At 42.0% G+C, this 18,623-nt stretch overlaps 4 protein-coding genes across 4 annotated transcripts in view; 1 reads left to right on the plus strand and 3 right to left on the minus strand.

Moving 5' to 3' along the window:
• Nucleotides 1-10,328, minus strand: part of LOC128301452 (uncharacterized) — a 71,753-nt gene extending 61,425 nt beyond the window's left edge. Inside the window, exon 1 of the mRNA XM_053037945.1 lies at nucleotides 9,293-10,328. Within this exon, the coding sequence (XP_052893905.1) occupies nucleotides 9,293-9,434 (142 nt within the window). The 5' untranslated portion in view covers nucleotides 9,435-10,328. The remainder of the gene's footprint in view (nucleotides 1-9,292) is intronic.
• A 3,400-nt stretch (nucleotides 10,329-13,728) lies between these two features.
• On the plus strand, nucleotides 13,729-14,707 carry LOC128303600 (biogenesis of lysosome-related organelles complex 1 subunit 2). Its single transcript, XM_053040599.1, has 2 exons — nucleotides 13,729-14,135; nucleotides 14,212-14,707. The coding sequence occupies exons 1-2, from the start codon at nucleotides 13,842-13,844 to the stop codon at nucleotides 14,338-14,340; spliced, it is 423 nt and encodes a 140-aa protein (XP_052896559.1). The 5' UTR covers nucleotides 13,729-13,841; the 3' UTR covers nucleotides 14,341-14,707.
• On the minus strand, nucleotides 14,354-15,025 carry LOC128303602 (immediate early response 3-interacting protein 1). The gene is made up of 3 exons (XM_053040600.1): nucleotides 14,720-15,025; nucleotides 14,540-14,641; nucleotides 14,354-14,465 (listed from the first exon to the last, which is right to left on the minus strand). The coding sequence occupies exons 1-3, from the start codon at nucleotides 14,805-14,807 to the stop codon at nucleotides 14,410-14,412; spliced, it is 246 nt and encodes an 81-aa protein (XP_052896560.1). The 5' UTR covers nucleotides 14,808-15,025; the 3' UTR covers nucleotides 14,354-14,409.
• Nucleotides 15,026-16,866: 1,841 nt separating this feature from the next.
• LOC128302780 (uncharacterized) lies at nucleotides 16,867-18,623 on the minus strand. The gene is made up of 3 exons (XM_053039631.1): nucleotides 18,416-18,623; nucleotides 16,950-17,542; nucleotides 16,867-16,884 (listed from the first exon to the last, which is right to left on the minus strand). The coding sequence occupies exons 1-3, from the start codon at nucleotides 18,621-18,623 to the stop codon at nucleotides 16,867-16,869; spliced, it is 819 nt and encodes a 272-aa protein (XP_052895591.1).

The following is an 18,623-nucleotide window of genomic DNA, read 5'->3' on the forward strand; positions in this document are numbered from 1 at the left end:
TTTCTCACTAGATGGCAGTGGGGATGGTTTTAATAGTGCCTTCCAGGACGATAACAACATCTCCCGGTATGTGACCGGAAAGCGGATTATTCTTCTTCGCTTAGCTTAACGTTCGACGGAATTGTTGAAGATCGGAGAAGAAAGGCAGAGACACGCAGCAGCGAGGGAATTAATACATAAGGCTGAATGGAAACAGAGACAAAAAAAGATCTTTAAGAGGACAAAGCATGAAAGCAGCTAGTGAGATATAGCAGCAACGGTATTGGAACGGAACGAATCACAACAGAGAGAAGGTAGCAAACCGTGTAGATGGAGTAACATAACCGCAATGGGTAAAGAGATACACAGCAAGGAAATATTTCTTGATGCCACCGGAAACTATTTAGCTGACATTGGATCCCATTTATTGTTGTTGTTCCCGCAGACGGTCATCCCGGAAATGCACCCGAAACCCACTGCCGGCAGGCTCATTTTCATCCCAATCCACTGCCATTATCTGGCTCGACCGTTTCGTAAATTCACCCAACGGTTATCATTTAGGGGACAGAGGGGACAGCAAACAGCAAAAGAGAGCTAAATGAAGGCTGCAGAGCAAAACGAAAGCAAAAAGACATTAAAAAGGACGTCTCCTATTAACTATTTAACCGGAAACTGATTGCACCGGGTCAGGTACGAAATGGGATCTCCGATCCGGGTTCGTTCGTTCGTGCTAAAGAGCTTCAGTTCGTCGTTTTTTTGAGAATTTGTTGTACTGAAGCACCAAATGACTCTCCCATTGTTGAACGGGTGTCACGCGAACCCGGAAAACAATAAAAATACGCCATGTTATTGACATTTTTGCACGACCGCTTCCATCCACTCTTAACGCAAGATTGCATTTTGTTGTTTTAGTTCTCCTGTTTGGTTGTGTGTCTATTTTGCCCGTTTCTGCAAACGATCGTTCGTGCTTACAATTGGAAATTTGATTTTAACACACAGCAGCAGTTTCAACCGCACGCTGGTAGTGGATTCATTGACAGACATTTCGTGCCGCGGGATTTTAGGCTATATTGCTAGACCTTATGTACTGCTTTAGTGCAGGTTTAAAATGTGAATAAAAATTGATTTAAATTTATTTCTGGGTGATTTTTGCAAAATAACAATTTGTGTCTGCATATAAGCAAAGTTGATTGAAAATTGAATGTTACTTTTGTTCTAATAATTAATGAATAATATGCCTATGCTTCAAAACTAAGCAATATGTTTTAACCATTACAGCATTTGTGAATATGGTGTCAGTGTTCTTACCTTAACATTTCACATTGATTCTAGATTATTAATTTAAGTAAATAAAATTAGCTTTGTTCAAACCTTATCAAACCAATAGTGATGATGTATGAGTCCCTAGAGATTTTATTACTATTACCTAAAGTCTAACCAAAAGATTCGAGCTAACCCGTTTTTTGTTGTACAATATGAATCAAGTAAATCCATGCAACACATAATCTTTACCTAACACCTCAATACACAGTAGAAACTTATCGAAGAATCTTGCAAACAGCAGATAACCTTGTATTGCAGGAACAGAGTTATTTCATAGCAAAGAGTAATACACTTTTTTAATCACAATAAAGAAAAGTTTGCCATAGTACTCAAGAAAACCCATCTTGAACTTGATTGGACTGGGAAATGACCTTGAGTTCCTTGGTAGTGCTCGGAAGGTTGCCTAACCCTGTAGCGTAACTTGCATTGACCAATATTTATTGCCTTAGAATCATTTGCGATCTGATGGTTCAGTAATGACATATGTGAAACCATTTAACCCTTTCCTAAACATATCCTACCGAAAAGAATTTTCAGAATTTGAAATACTTCACCGACCAAGTTGTTTATCATGTTCCTTCCTTCCAACGTAGCTTTCTTCATGAGAGACTTAAATAAGAGCGATGTTTTCATACTTAGCAACCATCTGGTGCAATTCAACCAACCTAGCAACCAACCTAGCAACATACAGTCTGAATAACGTAAAATTTTTGGACAGTTGCGGCAAGAATAAGTAAGAGTGATTTGTGACTGAGATGGTTTATTTTTCAAAGTGATGCCGACAGAAGGGCTTAAGCAAAGAATTCATAAAGTTTTATACTTAACCATGACCCGCTTAGGACACTTCTGTAATAATCAAACTGAAGAATTCATATAGTGACAGCACTCGAGCAATAATTATGTCATTAGAATGAAGTAGATGTACAGAGAAAATAACTATATTTCAATATTCTAGGGATATATTAAGGTTCAAAGCATGGTTGTTTTTACAGCAAATTGAGCCACAAGATATATGGATACAAAAAGCGAATCAAATGAATTACAATGGCCTGCAATTCAAATAAAGCGTATTGCACTTCGCGATAATATGTCACTTTTGTTTACGGTAATGGTTTACGTTGAAAAAGTGTAATTACCCTTAAAAATGGTTTTTAATACAAACTGTCCAGTGCCGGACGTTTCGTGATTGCATCCGACGCAATCAAACTGATGAACGGTAAACAGCCAAATGCACCACGTCATTGCACATGAAAGCAAACCACCAAACTGGCGAAGCGATTCTTACCCTTTATATATAAATATATAAATACACATTCGCCTTTTTTCATTCTTGCTGTCAGTAGCTCCAAACTCACCGTACTTTAATTATCGTTTGTTGAACCTTGTTGTGTGTTGAACCTTTCGCCCAGGTGAAGGGCGGCTGCGGGAGGATTGTGGGACGGAGAATAAAAACGAGCTTGTGATAAATGATTTCACCATTAATGTATGCACAATTACTACGTCCCGCGTGACGAGCACGGTCTAAGCGGTGGCCAAATCAGCTGCAGACTTTTGCTTTGAATGTGCATCAAAAAAGAAGCAAAACAAAATCTGACAGAAAATGGGGAGTTGAAAGAAGACGAAAAGGGCAAAATAAAAACTTCCAAAACCTGCATGCCCTCCTCCATGATTTATTTGTATCACACATTAATTCTGCACCAACTGATGGCAGATACAGGGCAGCAACAAAAACCACCCCCATTTACCCTTTTGGATGGCTTTGTGTGTGTGTGTGCGGAACGATCGTTAGCATTGATTTTGTCCGCTATTGGGAAAAACTAGCAGGACAGAGCACAAAAAGAAAAACATTTCCTTTCTTCTAGCTGTGTTGTGGTAGGAAAAAAAATAACACAAATTTGCTGACTATTCCAAAACTGCATCCGCGAAAGAGGAAGCGGATTGGACAAGTGCAGCGCTCCGAAAATGCATTCGACAAGCCATTAATATTTAATATCGTTCAGAAAGCAGGTCAGCATGGCATGATCCCGCAGTGGTATGCCCTTGTATGAGGGCAAGATAATGTGTTAGGTTGAACGTAAACTTGTCCATAAATCACCAACTCACAAGACACTCCTGTCAAAAAGTGTGGAGTGGTAAGGGTTTCTCGGGTTGGATGGTTCCCCATTACGTCTCCTCACTGCCCTTCCCACGGTCTATTCTCGATCAAAATCAGTGAGGTAGATCGGAGCTGGTGGTGGATGCAGGAATGTGCCCCGAGAAGGGGACAACTGGCAGTAGAAAGCGCACAATCATTACTATCCACCACCGGAAATACCTATCACGCTAGAATGGAAACCAATGATCCCGGAATGATGCGCTGGAGAACGAGCGAATGCGTTCTGTGTGTCCCCGTGTACCCTTGGCTGGATTCATCAAACTTTTATCTCGAAAAAGTCCCAACCACCGTTGCAGCAATGGTCTTTGTTGTCTCCTTTCCACCCGGAAGGTTGGGTCGAGCCCGGAACCGCAAGCGATCCACAGGACCCACATTTACCTACCAACGCTACCCCCGGTTGGACGAGAAAGGGGAAGTTTATCTTAATGACGATGAGGTGGGAAAATCAAAATACAACTCATCAAACCTTCGCCAGCACTATTTACACTCGGGTGACAGCTGAGTGCAAAGCTCGTTACGACGCTTTTTATGCTAGCACGTTTCACTAACCACTGGGAGGGATTCGTTCTGTCCACACCCTCGATGAGGCCAACTCAAGCGACCACATTAGGTGGTGAAGGCTATTAAAACGCGCACAGCTACAGTCGAAACGGAGCTAAACAAACTTGACTACAAAACTGCATCGGTGTCTAAAAGCGTCCTAAAACTCACTCTTTAGAACAATGCGAGGGTATCCTTCAAACCGGCGTCTCGTCATTGTATGTGTGTGTTTGTGTGTGTGCGCTAGCCGTCAGCCGGTTCGGCGCTGATGCTGATTTATGTTGCATGACCGTGCACAATTGGCCGCTGCACCAATCAAGCAGATTCTGAAAGCCCAGCTAACTACCGCTCCGCACCGAACGATGCAATGAGCTGACGGTGGTGAGCATAAAAACTTCCGGTCGCTCACAATCAATTTCTATTTTCATCGACTGACGGGAATGACATTTCTACGGTTGAAGGAGAAGAAAAAGTAAAGAAAAAGACGATTTCTTTGCGATGCGCACGGACAACAGGAACACAATTGATAAGATTATGGTGTATTATGGTGCATTTTATTTAGTTTTTCACTTTTCTTCCAGTTTGAGCTATTTGTAAGGGTTGGTTTACAAAAGGCATGTTATGAAAAAAAGGGTTCTCAATTGTTTTTTTTTTTCACCAGAACGAGCTACATTGCACAACAATTGACTACGTTTCGTTTTAATTGTATTATTGTTCGCATTGAGTGCAGCACATAAAATATTGATAGAAAAGGGAACAATGCTCTGGAAAAATATAGCATCAGTGCATTTTATACAGTGGCACTTGAACACTAAAAAGACCAAGCATTTTAAACCTTTTCAATGACTAAAACAATGACTTATTGACTCGAAGACCTGGAATAAGTTTTGTATATTTCTTACTATACTATAGAATAGATTAGAAAATTTCAAGCATCAACTATGGTAGAATTGCTTAGTATCAAAAATTATTTTGATTAAAATGAAGCGAACCAGTCAAAAAGACTGTTCCGGGAAAACTAATGTTAATATCAAGTTATATAAATGAAATCATTGAATATGTATGAACGAAGAGTTGGTGATTAAATGCACTACGACTTCATGATTTCGTTTTGTAGTCTTGGTCTGTCAGTCAAGGGTTTTTTAGTAGCGTTTGTCATTCCTGTTTAATAGTCCGCCCGGCACGGTCCGGAAGGCACTTGATTCCGCTACTGTCGTGTTGTTTATTTATATTTTTTCATCTGATATGTGTGTGTCATAATTAGTTTGATATCATAATTCACTCTTGCACAATTCATCGTGACGATTTTGGTTATGACACGTTTGAGAACACTCACAAAATGAGAAATCTCACACTCACAAATTCTGATCTCTCATACATTTGCTAGTACGATATCTAGCTAGAAAAAAATGGAAAAAAGGCTTAACTCCTGGTGGGGTTCCTGATCTGAAAAAAAACGTTAACAGAGCTAAGCAAAGCTGGTGAATGGATATCGTTGTTGATTAAAACAGAGGGCATAATGCACCGGGTGTCGTTGAGTCTTCACGGATTACATGTACGGTGTTACCTTGTGCTGTATTGTTGCCATGCGCTTGTTCCAGATTTCCAGAGGGGGCAACCCGGTAGGATGATGATAGCCGGTCTTCATACAAACGCACCGAACCAAAATCCCATTCGGATCCCAATCCCTCTTAGCAAGGACTAACTTTCCGCCTACATGGTAAAATAAGTCTAATAAACCGTAAATGGCAGGCAAGAATAGTGAGAGAGTTACTCCAGATTTGGGTTGTAAAGCGCACCTAACAATACTAACATTACTCTAAAACAAATCTAATCATCTCACAGAAAAAAATCTGAATCAGAATAACTTTAACATGTGATTATATCATCATGTGGGGTCTGAGGAGAGTTTGTCGTATCCATAAAACTCTGACATATTCAGTGCGTTGCAGCAAGCCATTGTCTACGTTGTAAGCAAATGCAGTATGACCCATAAAAAATGCGAAAATCTCTACATCACCTAAGAAAATCTTTTTCTCATTGTAAAGCGAAGATAAACAATAAATTAGTTAATTAACACGTTTTTTCATCCATTCTATTCCATATTACTCGATATGGCTACCGCTTTTTTCTAATACTTTCTCCAGGCGGTCAAGAAATCGATTTCATTACTTCCAAATGTATAAACCATGCAACGAGTTCCATACTTTTGTAATGGAGGCTTGCAAACTTTGGCTTTTGTAATGCAAAGCGTCGGTACTGGAGTGACATTCTTCACAGGCTTTAGCATGAACATCGTGCGTTGTGCATAAATAAGTTTCTGTTACGTCTATTGAACTCTCATGTAAATGCTACACATGACTTATGCTTGTAATACCTAGCTAAGCCGTTTTCAACGGACGTTTAGAAAACAAAAATAATAATAATTTTAATAAAAATACTAATTCGCCCATTCGAAATAAACGGGGAGGGTTCAAGTCTGGGCTGCTATGGGGCCAAACATCGTTAGGTCAAAAAGTCATGATATTCTTCAGCAACTCTTGACTCCTTTTCGAGGTATGATACGGCGTTCCGTCTAGTTGCAAAAGACCTGAAGGTACTCATTGAAGTTTTCTTTGATCCAAAGTGAGACCTTCGCCATCGAAATTCCCAAAAAGACCTTTATTTACCTTCCAGCCAGCTTTGTTTCTTACCATCTAACGACCGCACCATGAACTTAAACAAATGCGCCATGAAGACGAGAACAGTCATCAACTTTTACTGCAGCAAACATCTTTACGTCGTCAGTACACCTCAGTCCGTTATAATTAGCAATTGATAAGGCGGCATCGTTGATATGCAGCAGAAGCAAGGAGGATTTGTTCACATATTTGTAATTACAAATTATTTTAAAACCACGAGGCGATTCGGCGAACAAGAATGGTACAAATGGCATGCTTACAGTTCCTCAGGTTGTAGTACCGATAAAGAAAAATAATTAAAGTTACTGGACAAACCATACGACGAATATTGCGACTTTTAAAATGTGAATAATTCCCACACAAAATCCCATAAGCTGTGAACCCCACCACTAGTCTGTATAACATCTTCAAAGTTAATACCCTCACACACTTCCAGCAAGAAACCAGCATTGCAATATCAAGCAATAATTCCCGGCAGCCTAAATTCGCCACCCGCCTTCCGCCGAACGCCGACGTCGAAACGTCGTCTTTAGAATTCCCAAGTGCAACATAATATTTGTAGCGTTCCTCCCCCGAACAGATGATTGCATCGTTTGGTTTTGGGTTTGGTGGAGCGCTGCAAACTTCCCCGCTTCCGAAATGCAGCCGAAGGAAATTGTAATTGACAACGGTCCCACCTTCCCAGTGGAGGGTATCCTTCAGTACTGTCTGGGCGAGAACGTACAGCTCTGCATCACCGATTCCGGCTGCTGCCACGGCTTGGTTGATACTTTGAGGTTATGTAAGCAGACGGAGAAGACATGCCGTACGCGAACACAACGTGTGGCGTGACAGCACCGGGACAGCTTCCTTTTGCAAAAATAGATTGTTGGCACAGAGCGGAAAGTACGAAAATGCGGGAATAGAAACAGGAATGGGGCGAGAAGCGAGCGAATTCTATTGTCGTTTAAAGTTGCATCTCCGCGCACGGATCGGGTTCGGGCGACGAGCTTTCGGTTAAAGTGTGTGGCGCCTCCATCGCGACACGCTGGCGTCGTAACATAATCGCGTGCAAGCTGACGGGTTTCCGGACGGTTCGTATGCCGCCCCTGTGTGATATAGGTGTGTCCCAGTGCGCGAAGACTGCGGTAGTGTGAAGGTCATACGCAAGTGGCAAAAATGCACGCATGGTTGGAAAGATCGAATAGTGTCGTAAACGTTAAACCCTTGAGGTGGTGCAGTCCACGGAATTAAATGGTAATTGAATTTCTTATTCTGAATTTATTACTGTTATGAACTATATTTCTATCTTTCAGTATTTTCCACTGTACGGATGGTTTTATTCTTCTGGTTCGGCGAAATTAGATTTGGTATAAAAAAATGGTTTATTTATTATTGAAATTTGTACTTAATAAATTCAAAATGAAGCTCAATTTCGTCTAAACCATTTTTAAATAAAGTATTCAAAATGCAGTCAAATAAATATGTCATTATACAGCTTCGTTTGCAATCTCTTCTTGTTGGAAGATTGAAATGATGAAAGCTTTGATGTACTAAAACATTAGGAATAAGCTCACTACGATTGCATCACTTGAAGCATATTTTGTTGCAATCGTACCAATACGGCAGGAGGCACAAGCAGCAATTTGAAAGTACATAACAATAAAAAAGTGGCAAAGATGCATCACCATTATGTAAAATCGTTAGCGAAGAATAATGGAACAATGCAGCAATCGATGTAATCATCAATGAGGTCGCTATTATGTTAAGTCGATCAACTGTAAAAATGGGATGCTGTCAAAATCGATGTAATCATTAAGGCGTTTTTTTGCAAACCCATTCTTGCTATCAGCTGTAGCGAATCATGTTACACGACCAGTTTCAGATACGTTCTACCGGCACTTAAAGCGGTTGAACAATTTGAATAAAATATGATTCTGACAGCGGAAATTTAAAGCAGGGGTGATTTAATAATTTTACATTTACATTCGAATCGACTCTTCGTGACCATGACCAAGCAATCACGCAATGATTTCCATCGTAGTCTCAATCGATCAGTGACGGACAACACAAACAACTCCCTTGAGAGAGACCTAGAAGGACCTAATCTTGGGAATTCATGTGCTGAAACGGCCATAAATGGTTTGGAACCCATTTTGGTGATCAAGCTGATCGAGCAGATAGTTTTTTTTTGGGAAATTCAACGGAATTTTGAGTTCATGAGACAAATGTGAACGGATTCATAGAAGAATAGCCTCTGCATCTGTTAACTAAGAAATTACCAGGAATACATAAAGAATGGGAGTTTATAAATATGATGTTCTTCTTCAAAAGTTCTGAAGAAAAATCTCTAAAGAGGGATCTCTATTTTGAGGGATTTTGAGGGATTTCAAATATTTTCAGTCGAGAAAAATGCTTATCTCGAGGTACTAATGGGCCTGTTTTTAGTCAAAATACTTAAGCCCAATGTATTTCTATGGATCTTTGTGCATAAATCTGAAGAGCATTGCTTTGCTTCCTGTTCCGTTTCTTCAAGAAAGTATCTGTTGCAATGCATCCAATGCTGCATGTAATAGTTTCACACGCCTTGAGAGCGTGAATAGCGTCAGCAGGTACTCACTTCACAATCACTTACCTCTACGCCGCTGGCGCCCATTCCGGCCCCCGTGTCGTCCAAATGCAGCACGTGCATTGAGTGCACTTCCGGCAGCAGCAGAAGGGACCGCCTCATCTTCATCATCGTCATCCGAATCGATGCATATGACATCATCCCCCATCGTGGGGTGTGTGCGTTGAGATGAATGGAAACTAACCAGTTCCCGCCGGCAGCCCTAGCTGCGATCGGTTCGAGAGTCTGCCGGCGTGCTAAGTAATGATGGGCACCCTCTTAGTGCGGTTGGGAAGGAAACGTACACTGTGGCGCACCTCCAGGATGCATCTCATCGCTCGGGCAACTCAGAGGAACGTGACTAATATAACGGCAAAGGGATTTTATCTCGATCCCATTCCGTGTCACACACACCGTCGCGTACGGTTGCTAGTGCGGGCATTATCGGTGGTCGGTTGCAAACTATTTTCCAACGTCCTCGAGTCTCGAGTGCCACTCGGCGGGTGTGAAAAGCATCGTCAACATGTGTGTTTTTGCACCGTTGCTGGTCACAACAAGCTTTCGCTTTAGTGTTTAAAAAATGTGCTTCAATATTGACCACATGCCACGAACACAGATCAGCGGAAACATTGATTGACATTCTACACAAAAATGACCATTTTGGTGTATTATCTTTATGGTCTTTCCTGGTGGTGCATGCGAATTATTTGATTCCTTTTTCTTTGCGGAAATCACACAGGAATGCAGCTGGAATGCCAGTGTCATTTGGTCATATTTTCACCAGTCACAACACAGACACAATTGCCACAAACGATCTGTTCTTGCTACGGGTTATGGCAGCCGAACTTACACTCGAAAACAAACCACTTCACGTGCTCAAATAATACACCAGGTGTACCTTCTTTGCGCCGTCTGCTTCACATAAAGTCGTAGTCATAGCTCTACAACAACACCAAACACCAAAAAAACCTTTGCCGGTCCTGTTCTATGCAAAACTTTAACGCATGTAACGTTCCATCCGGCTCGTCTGGATCGTTAGTTGCACTCTATTGGTAAAAAGCACCCAGCGCACAACGGTGCAATGGAACCGGTGCACCACATTCCTGCTACTCCCCACTCCCACTGTAAGCAGTTCCCTTCGTCTGCGTTGTTTGGTTATCTTCGCGCTCTGCTTCGTTTCTTTTTAACACAACCTCACATTCACCGTGTCGGCTGTCGCTTGCGGAACCGGATACGGCTTGCCAGATCGCTTCACCGCAAGGGGATGTCCACTTTCACATTCACTTGTGCTCCCGTACATACACACTCACACACCCCGAAAAAGTGAACTGTTGGGGACGGCGTATGGTCAGATGCTGTGCAAAGCTCAGAAAAGTGAATCATTTTAAACGTCGCCCAGAAAATCTGCCGAAAAAAGAGGGACAGAGAGAGAGAGGGTGAGTAAAGATAAAGTTAAAGAAAAGACAATAAAGAGGTTAAATTTATGTATCATTAGTGCGAACAATAGTTTTTTTTTCCATCAGGTTCTTTTGGTTTGAGTTCCGTGCAAGAAAACATTGCAAACGGGTTTTTTTTGCATTAACATAATTTTTAGTAATGCTCTTCAGGAATAAATTCTGCATGCCATACCAAAATCCTACAGCTGCATTATGCAATAGTTGAAGATCATGTTATATTATTTAACAAATGTTTTATGAACTCTTTTTGTATGTATTCAACTACACTGCTTCAGTTAGTTCCATAACTATTTTAAAAAAATAATAATAATACTACCACGTACAAACGTAATTAATTACCTATTTATCCCTAAACTAAATTTCGTATATAGTTAAAAGTTCTAGTTAAAGTATAATTTATTCTTGTAGTTCCAAATGGTTATATGAGATCCTTAAGTGGTTGCGGAAAGTAACAATTCTGTTACTTAACATAAGAGCTCGAAAGAGAGACGCAGATTGAGCATTTCAGTTGACAAGTCAAATCGGATCGCAGCAGTCATCAACAAGTAGCAATCCGAAAGCTTCAGTTCTTCGCTTATTTCCTACGTACTTAAAAGTATTTAAAACTCTTGCGTATTTGCATACATTTAGGCGTCAAGAGTTCAAAATGACATTGTGAGATGAGTGGCACCGGAAATAATGCAGGTTGTGTGCCTTTTTCCCAAAGAACTGTCAACGTATCAGTGTTCATCACATCTTCGACATAAAAGGATGAAAATGAGCTTTTATTTAATGAAATCCGGATGCATTCATTAACCCGCTCGTACTGTCTGGAAATCGGCAGACTGATAAACTACACTTACATGCAAACCCATCGAGCTACATAGCTAATGAGGCTAAAAAGTAAACTTCCGCTAGAAATTTATTCCCTTCATTAGAAGATCCGGCGCTGTAGCGAAGAAGCACGCCAGCACGCGAACATGTCCGCCTCAAAGACACACACACCCGAGGCTGCCCGTAAATTATCCCAACTCCCAAGCGCCCACAAGCCAAACTGTTGTAAAGGCTACCACCCACGTGGTGGTATCTATCTGGATGGTATTGTGACCACCAAAAACAGGGGTGAAAAATATAGCAACACAACTCCAACCCATCCACCAGGATGGCAAAACGGTTCATGAATTTTAAATCCATCCAATTGACCCATCACGAGCGTACTCCTGCTCGTGACCGTGCAGCGAAAGGGTGGATGCCAACCATGCGAAAGGTTCTGATTGGGTTCCCATACTAGTTTCGTATGAAATTTTAAGCCCCTGTGGTTCCTCGTCGTACGTTAATTCAATCAGGCTTCTCAGTGCAGCGAAGTGCTTATTTACTGCTTTTCACTTTTGCCTTTGCTGCACCGCCCGTATCTTGATCCCTTTTGGTTTTATTTTTTATTTTTCTGGATTAGCTCCTAACGGCCGGGATATGCGCTTTATCGCTATCGAGCCACGTGGTGGTGAAGCAGTTAAACGCGAACCATTAATCCAAACTCCCTACCTGTGCCGTTCATACATGACACAATGTGATTGAGATGATGCTTCCTTGGCCAACATACACACACACACACATACGCGGAACTCACGCACAAACACATTCACACACTTCTAGCGCGAACTGCGAACAAGTCCTGCACGGCCACTGTGCAAAAGGCACGTGCTGCACAAGTGGCAACACTGCATTACAAAGTAGAACTGACCGGCAGTGCGCTTACTGCACATCGTTTATATATGGTATGTACAGCTTTCCGATTCCATTCCCGCTACAACCCATCCACCCATTCAGCAGGGATGACCGTGTGGAGCATCCGGCAGTAGAACGCGATGGTACGCGAGGATGCGCAAGCAGGAAGGAACGAAGCATCCCGGAGCTGCACGTGGAAATCGGACGGGTTATCGGGTACGAAACAAACCCGACCCGACTGGCCATGGTTGTGCCATGTTCGGATGATGGACGTTGTACCATTCCACGCACTTGTGTTCGTACCGGGCAGAGGGGGGCTAAGTCGCCATGGGGAAAATAGTGGCCATCCCATCGGTAGTGCGAACTATTCCCTCCGCCGCGATGTGCACTGTCGAGCAGGACAGAACGATGTTGTTGCACAGCTGCATCATGCAGTTGTAAGTGTGCGCGAGGTTAGGGAAGACCCTGCAAAATGAGGTTGTTTTCGTAAAAGCCATGTAAAACCGTTCGCCATGCCGAAGAAAAAGCTCCATCGATAAAGCTCTCGCATCCAAACGATACGATGTGCAGGGGGGCTGCGCAAGCAGTTCGATTATACGGGTTTTGTGAACAAAATTACGATCAAATAAAATGGTGATATGAATAGAATTGCTTATACAGTATTCTTGTACGAAAGCTTCGTTTTTCTAAACTCGATTTATTTTAGATCTGCTACATTTACATGACTATATTACAGAGTGTGTTTTGTAATGCATAACGCATACGCATCTTTTATTGAGCTGCTAGTATAAATTGTAAAACTAAAAGACGATTTCAATCTGTTACTACTCCTAGGACGATTTACATGACTAAAATTGGAAATATTACAACATTTTAGATCACATTCGATGACAGTTCACAGTGGCCAAATGGCGCAATTTCTATTTCAAATTTATTGATCAAAAATCCCAGCTGCTAGTTAAATTACTAAACTGATTTAAGAATTGTATTCGTCATAGCACGATTTTTAACTATTACGAATTTTAAATTGCAATTTCAGTTTTCTTATTCAGCTTTATACACGTTGTACATTCAAATGGAAATTCAAATTTCAGAATTGTAAGTTTTAGATCATTTTGAACAATTTAAAGTTAAGTTCGGATATGTACGTACAAACCAATATTGAATATTATGTATGAATTTCTAGTAGTAAATAATATTTGTTAAATTGTCTTTGCTCTCTTTTTAATTTAAAAGTTGTCAAACATTGTGACCTCGAAGGGCATTGCAAACACCAAACGTAAACAACAACAAAGCACTCCCTAGCCAAACAATTTCAGTTCCCTAGCGAGTTTGATTTCGCATCAGGTGTACGTCGTTTTAAAGATATAAATTCACGATATCTTCTCCGACCGGACCGAATTCAACCTAACACAATGGAGGAAGAGTACGGTGTAACCGATTCACCCCGGAAAGGGCCCACCCTTTCAACGTCAACCTCCAGCTTCGAGCCGTTCGACGCCCACGATCCGAATCTTTCACGATTGGCAACGAAAATGTTCCAGAAAACTGGCGAATACATCACGCACGAGCTGGCCTCCACGGTGGATGATTACAAACTCGTCGAAAACATGAACCGCGCAATGATGAGTAAAGTTGCGGACATGCGACAAATGTCGCAATCGATTGCAGCGAAAAACACAGAACTGAATCAAAAATACGAGGAATTGGTACGTAGATGCTGTCGTATCGGTAACCTGTAGCAAGGCGCTTATTGAAACGTTTTCTTTCCCATGGTGATTACAGAAACCTCTGCTGCAAAGGATTGACGACATTGAATCAACCGTGGACAAACTTGAAGCAGCCGCCTATCAGCTGGATTCGTACTCGATCCGTTTAGAGAACAAATTCAAGTCACTTAAAACCAAACAGTAAACGTAGTTTCCGTGTTAGATGATATATTTATTCATTCAACAATACACAAAGATAGACGACACGCCGTCGTCAGCCAAGAATTAATTTAAACATTATTGCTACTATATTAAGAAATATTAAAGGTACTGTAAATAAAAGTAAACCAGAAAGCAGCGTTATTAGGTGCTTCAAGCGTATCTGTACGACCAGAGATACTCACTTTTGGCCACAGTTCGTATAGACCGGACGAGCAGCAATATCTGTGCTTTGGTTGACGTGGGCTCTCCAAATCCTTGCACTTGTGCTGACATACCCCATCCATCTAGAAAAGATACAAACCATCGCATTTTATGTGGCTAAACGGATGGAACCTGTGAATGACCGCAGTTTGTTAACTTACATTTGGACAGGAACCGTTCCTCGCTTAAAACACACACAGCATTAAAAAATAATAAAGATGCTTCTACCAACGACCACAAAGTGAACATGGTTATTGTTTGTGTTCAATGATTAAATTCACAAAGTTTCCAATTGAAACAAATGCAGGAATTATCTTACTTCCACCCGATACGTGGGGAAGTTTTGTTTTGATCTGTGTTGACAGTTCGCGTAAACGTCATCCAGGAAGTTGAGTTTCGAACACTGTACTTTAAACGTTGTCAAAAATCTCATCGACTGTTATCACAACTCATATCGGTAGAACGAATCGATCGTTTGTTCAACGATTGCCACCGAAAAGCCCTTTTGCTGATACTCATTAGCGGATCAAGCTATTTGGATGCCCTAGCCGGAAGATGGAAGATATTCTACTACAGGGGTCTCCAAACTTTTCAGCTCGCCAGGCCTAATTCGTCGAAACCACCGTAGCTGGGGGCTACTTACAGATATTGCTCTCCGCAACTTTTCCGCAATTTATGTTTTACAATTATAACATTGAGCCTGTTCGGACGCGGCTAGATTGGAAATTTTGTCAAATTTCTCTTATTATTATATTTTATTAAATAAAACGAGAAAATTCAAAATTTGGTCCGCTGACCGCACTGACTTGGAGTCGAGAAAAAAAAGGACCTTATTCGCTCCCGCGGGCAATTATATATCCCGTCGCACCGTGGTTTCCCAAGCTCCAAACGTCACACGAAAGGGCGCCCGAAAATGCTCCCGCAGGGCGCCCGAAATTGGTACCATCGGGCGCCCGAATAACGATGGCTAAGGCAGGTTTTGACATTTGCAGTAGCCAAAAAATTGGCAACGCTGCCAAAAACAAAATTTTCGGTTCCATCCTGCCCCTCTCCCACCATTCCCTACCAGTTCTTTTTTTCTTCTATGCATCCCCCAATCATTTTACTGTCTATATTTAGAATCGAACTCGTATTGTATGTGTTTGAATCTCCAATGTGTTATGTATTTGTCTTTTACGTCTGTGTTGAATTGGGGGCTAATATAGGGCTATAAAAGCACCCATGATGGAATTAAGTGTTATATGCACTGGTATGTATGTCTTCGTCATCAATTCACACAAGATGCACCAAATTGATGGTGCAGTACAAGATCGGTATGTATTTTGTCTCTATGTATGTAAATAGTCTCAGCATCAGCATCATCATTACCGTCATCAAACCGTCATGAGTTTGTCTCGTCTTGTTTTCCTGGGATTGTAACGTAAACTATTGTCAATACATTAGAGGGGCAACTATTATGTAGCAAGAACTCTGCTTGAAACCAAACGTGCGATTATAATTTAACTTTTACGACGAAGAATATCACATGCACATTTATAGGTCGGATGCGGTAAAGAAAATTGTAACCCATTTTAACCACTGCGAGGCCATCTCTGGAGCTGTTGTGCGATGTACAAGGATCATCTACTGGTTAAGGACCCTCTTCTAGTACAAGAAGGACCTGAATCATGGTGAAAAAGCACATTCATTTCTTTCATTCCTTTGTTTCTGCCGGCAGCATGATCATGACGGTGGAATCGGTTGCACGAACATGACGGTGATAAATGTGCGAGTAACGCTTTTTTCGCTATGGTAGCAGATGCAGAAGACTCCTCATTGTTATTTTCTGCATGTAAACAACTGCATTTTATATAATTGCAGATAAAACTCGTTCGTTTCTGCAGCGGCTTCACTCGTGTTGTTTACGTGAGCTTCTTCTTCTTCTTCTTGGTGAAGGTGTGACAACCAATATGCTGCCCAAGGTACCAACATCAACAATAGCAATGCCCCCTAAGGTGGGCTAAAACTTGCAAAATGTTGAAAAATCGTCTGAATGTTAATAAAACGTTATTGTAAAATTAGTTAAAATCTTCTTAAAGTCATATAAGATAAAGTTGCTGACCATAATGCAGTAAAAATGCCTTAAAAACACGTGCACTCTTGAACTGTGTAGCGTAAATCGACAATGTTAGCCCGTCCGGCTGTCTTTTGCATGCTGGGTTGTCTACGGACCTCGGCTGGTGACAACTTTTCGCTCCGAAATTCGATTTCGCCCTTCCAGTGGTCTTGAACACCTCAACATTCCCCGGCCTGTAACACAGTCTGCCATCTAAACTGTAGTTACCCTCTATCGAGTTCAAGGACCGCGAGTTTACATGTCGCTCTTCTGTACCGACCGTTGTTAGTACGCACCCATGCTTGGCGTATTCTGCCATCCTTCGATACGATAGGCTCCTCCACTACACCACGAACCCAGTTCTTGCGGTGGTCACCATCCACGATGTACACCAGATCTCCAGCTTCCAGCGGCTTCGTCTCTCCAAACCACTTGGTTCTGATGTTGAGGCTCGGCACATATTCTCTAATCCAACGGCTCCAGAGTTCATTTGAGAGCTGTTGGGTTCGCAGATAGTCATCCTTCAAAGCGCCTTTTACATCGGTGGTCGGCATGTCTTGAGAATCACTTGAAGAATATCCCCGCAGGAAGAGATTCGGTGTAAGTGCTACCTCATCCCCTTCGTCTTGAATAACCGTCGTAAGAGGTCGTGAATTGATCATATCTTCCGCCTCTACGATCACTGTTTGCAGGATTTCATCTGTTAGTCGCCGGCCATCTTCTAAAACGGACATCGCTGTCTTCACGGATCTCACCAGACGTTCCCACACACCGCCCATGTGGGGAGCCGCCGGTGGATTGAAAGTCCACTTCGTCCTTGCAGCCGTGAACTGATCGGCCCATTGATGTTCAATCTCTTCGATCGTGCTAGTAAACTCCTTACTGGCTCCTTGGAAATTCGTGCCATTATCTGAAAAGAATTCCCTGGGCCAACCACGCCGACCGATGAACCTTCGGATTGCCATCAAACACGCTTGAGTCGTCAGCCCATGCGCTACCTCCAGATGTACTGCTCGTACCACCATACATGTGAAAAGTACGATCCATCTTTTCTCGTGTCTACGCCCAATTGCTACGTCGAAAGGTCCCAGGAAATCTACTCCTGTAAAACTGAATGGTCTTACGTTGGGAGTCAGGCGCTGAATCGGCATTGGTGCCATTCGCGGAAACTCTGGTCGGTTACGGTTTACTCTGCACCATACACATGACGACGATACTTTTCTCACTACTGCGTCAACATGAGGAATGTAGTACAACTGTCGCAGTTCATTTTTTACAGCTTGACGATATCCGTGTCCACACTTTTCGTGATAGCTCCTTACTATCAGTATGGTAATGGGATGGTTGTTAGGCAAGATTATCGGGAAACGAAGATCAAAAGGAAGGTGTTCTGCCCTTGCTGTTCTTCCCTCCATTCTCAGGATACCATGTTGGTCCATCATCGTAGATAACTTGTATAACGGACTCGACTTTTCCAAAGTGATCCATTTGTGTCTCGGATGTTTCTGGTTCCTTTCTAGAATTCGGTATTCGTCCAAGAAACCCTCAGTCTGAGCTTGACGGATCAACAGCTTCTCTGCCTTTTCGTACTCCTCTTGTTTAAGTGGACTTTTCACACAAGTCACTTTGTTCGGTATAGTCTTTTGTCTCAGAGTGGCATGTACCGTTTCCACTGGTATACCTTTAGTTTTTCGTAAACAATTAGAAACGAATCGATAGACACAGGCGATGGTTCTTACTAAAACCGTCCACTTTGAAAAACGTGACACGTCGATACGCAGCTCAGGTACGCTCACTCGATGCAGGAGTAAATGGGCTCGTATCTCTTCTAATGTATTCGCAGGTGGTATTTCATCATTCGGCCAGGATTCTTCACTTTCGTACAGGAATGATGGTCCTCGTACCCAATCGCTTTCTGACGTCATATCCGGGTCGTTACCCCATTTGGTCAGCATATCCGCCACATTCAT

The sequence above is a fragment of the Anopheles moucheti genome, chromosome 3, assembly GCF_943734755.1.
Source record: "Anopheles moucheti chromosome 3, idAnoMoucSN_F20_07, whole genome shotgun sequence".
NCBI classification, from domain to species: Eukaryota; Metazoa; Arthropoda; class Insecta; order Diptera; family Culicidae; genus Anopheles; species Anopheles moucheti.

Bases quoted from the DNA above. Each gene is read 5' to 3' on its own strand.
- LOC128303600 (XM_053040599.1), top strand. From the start codon at position 13,842: ATGGAGGAAGAGTACGGTGTAACCGATTCACCCCGGAAAGGGCCCACC. The intron at 14,136-14,211 runs GTACGTAGATGC...TGGTGATTACAG, and splicing joins ATCAAAAATACGAGGAATTG to AAACCTCTGCTGCAAAGGAT.
- LOC128303602 (XM_053040600.1), bottom strand. From the start codon at position 14,807: ATGTTCACTTTGTGGTCGTTGGTAGAAGCATCTTTATTATTTTTTAAT. The intron at 14,642-14,719 runs GTAAGTTAACAA...TATCTTTTCTAG, and splicing joins GGAACGGTTCCTGTCCAAAT to ATGGATGGGGTATGTCAGCA. The intron at 14,466-14,539 runs GTGAGTATCTCT...TTTTATTTACAG, and splicing joins TATACGAACTGTGGCCAAAA to TACCTTTAATATTTCTTAAT.
- LOC128302780 (XM_053039631.1), bottom strand. From the start codon at position 18,623: ATGAATGTGGCGGATATGCTGACCAAATGGGGTAACGACCCGGATATG. The intron at 17,543-18,415 runs GTTTTTCAAAGT...CGAATTTCCAAG, and splicing joins GCTGCGTATCGACGTGTCAC to GAGCCAGTAAGGAGTTTACT.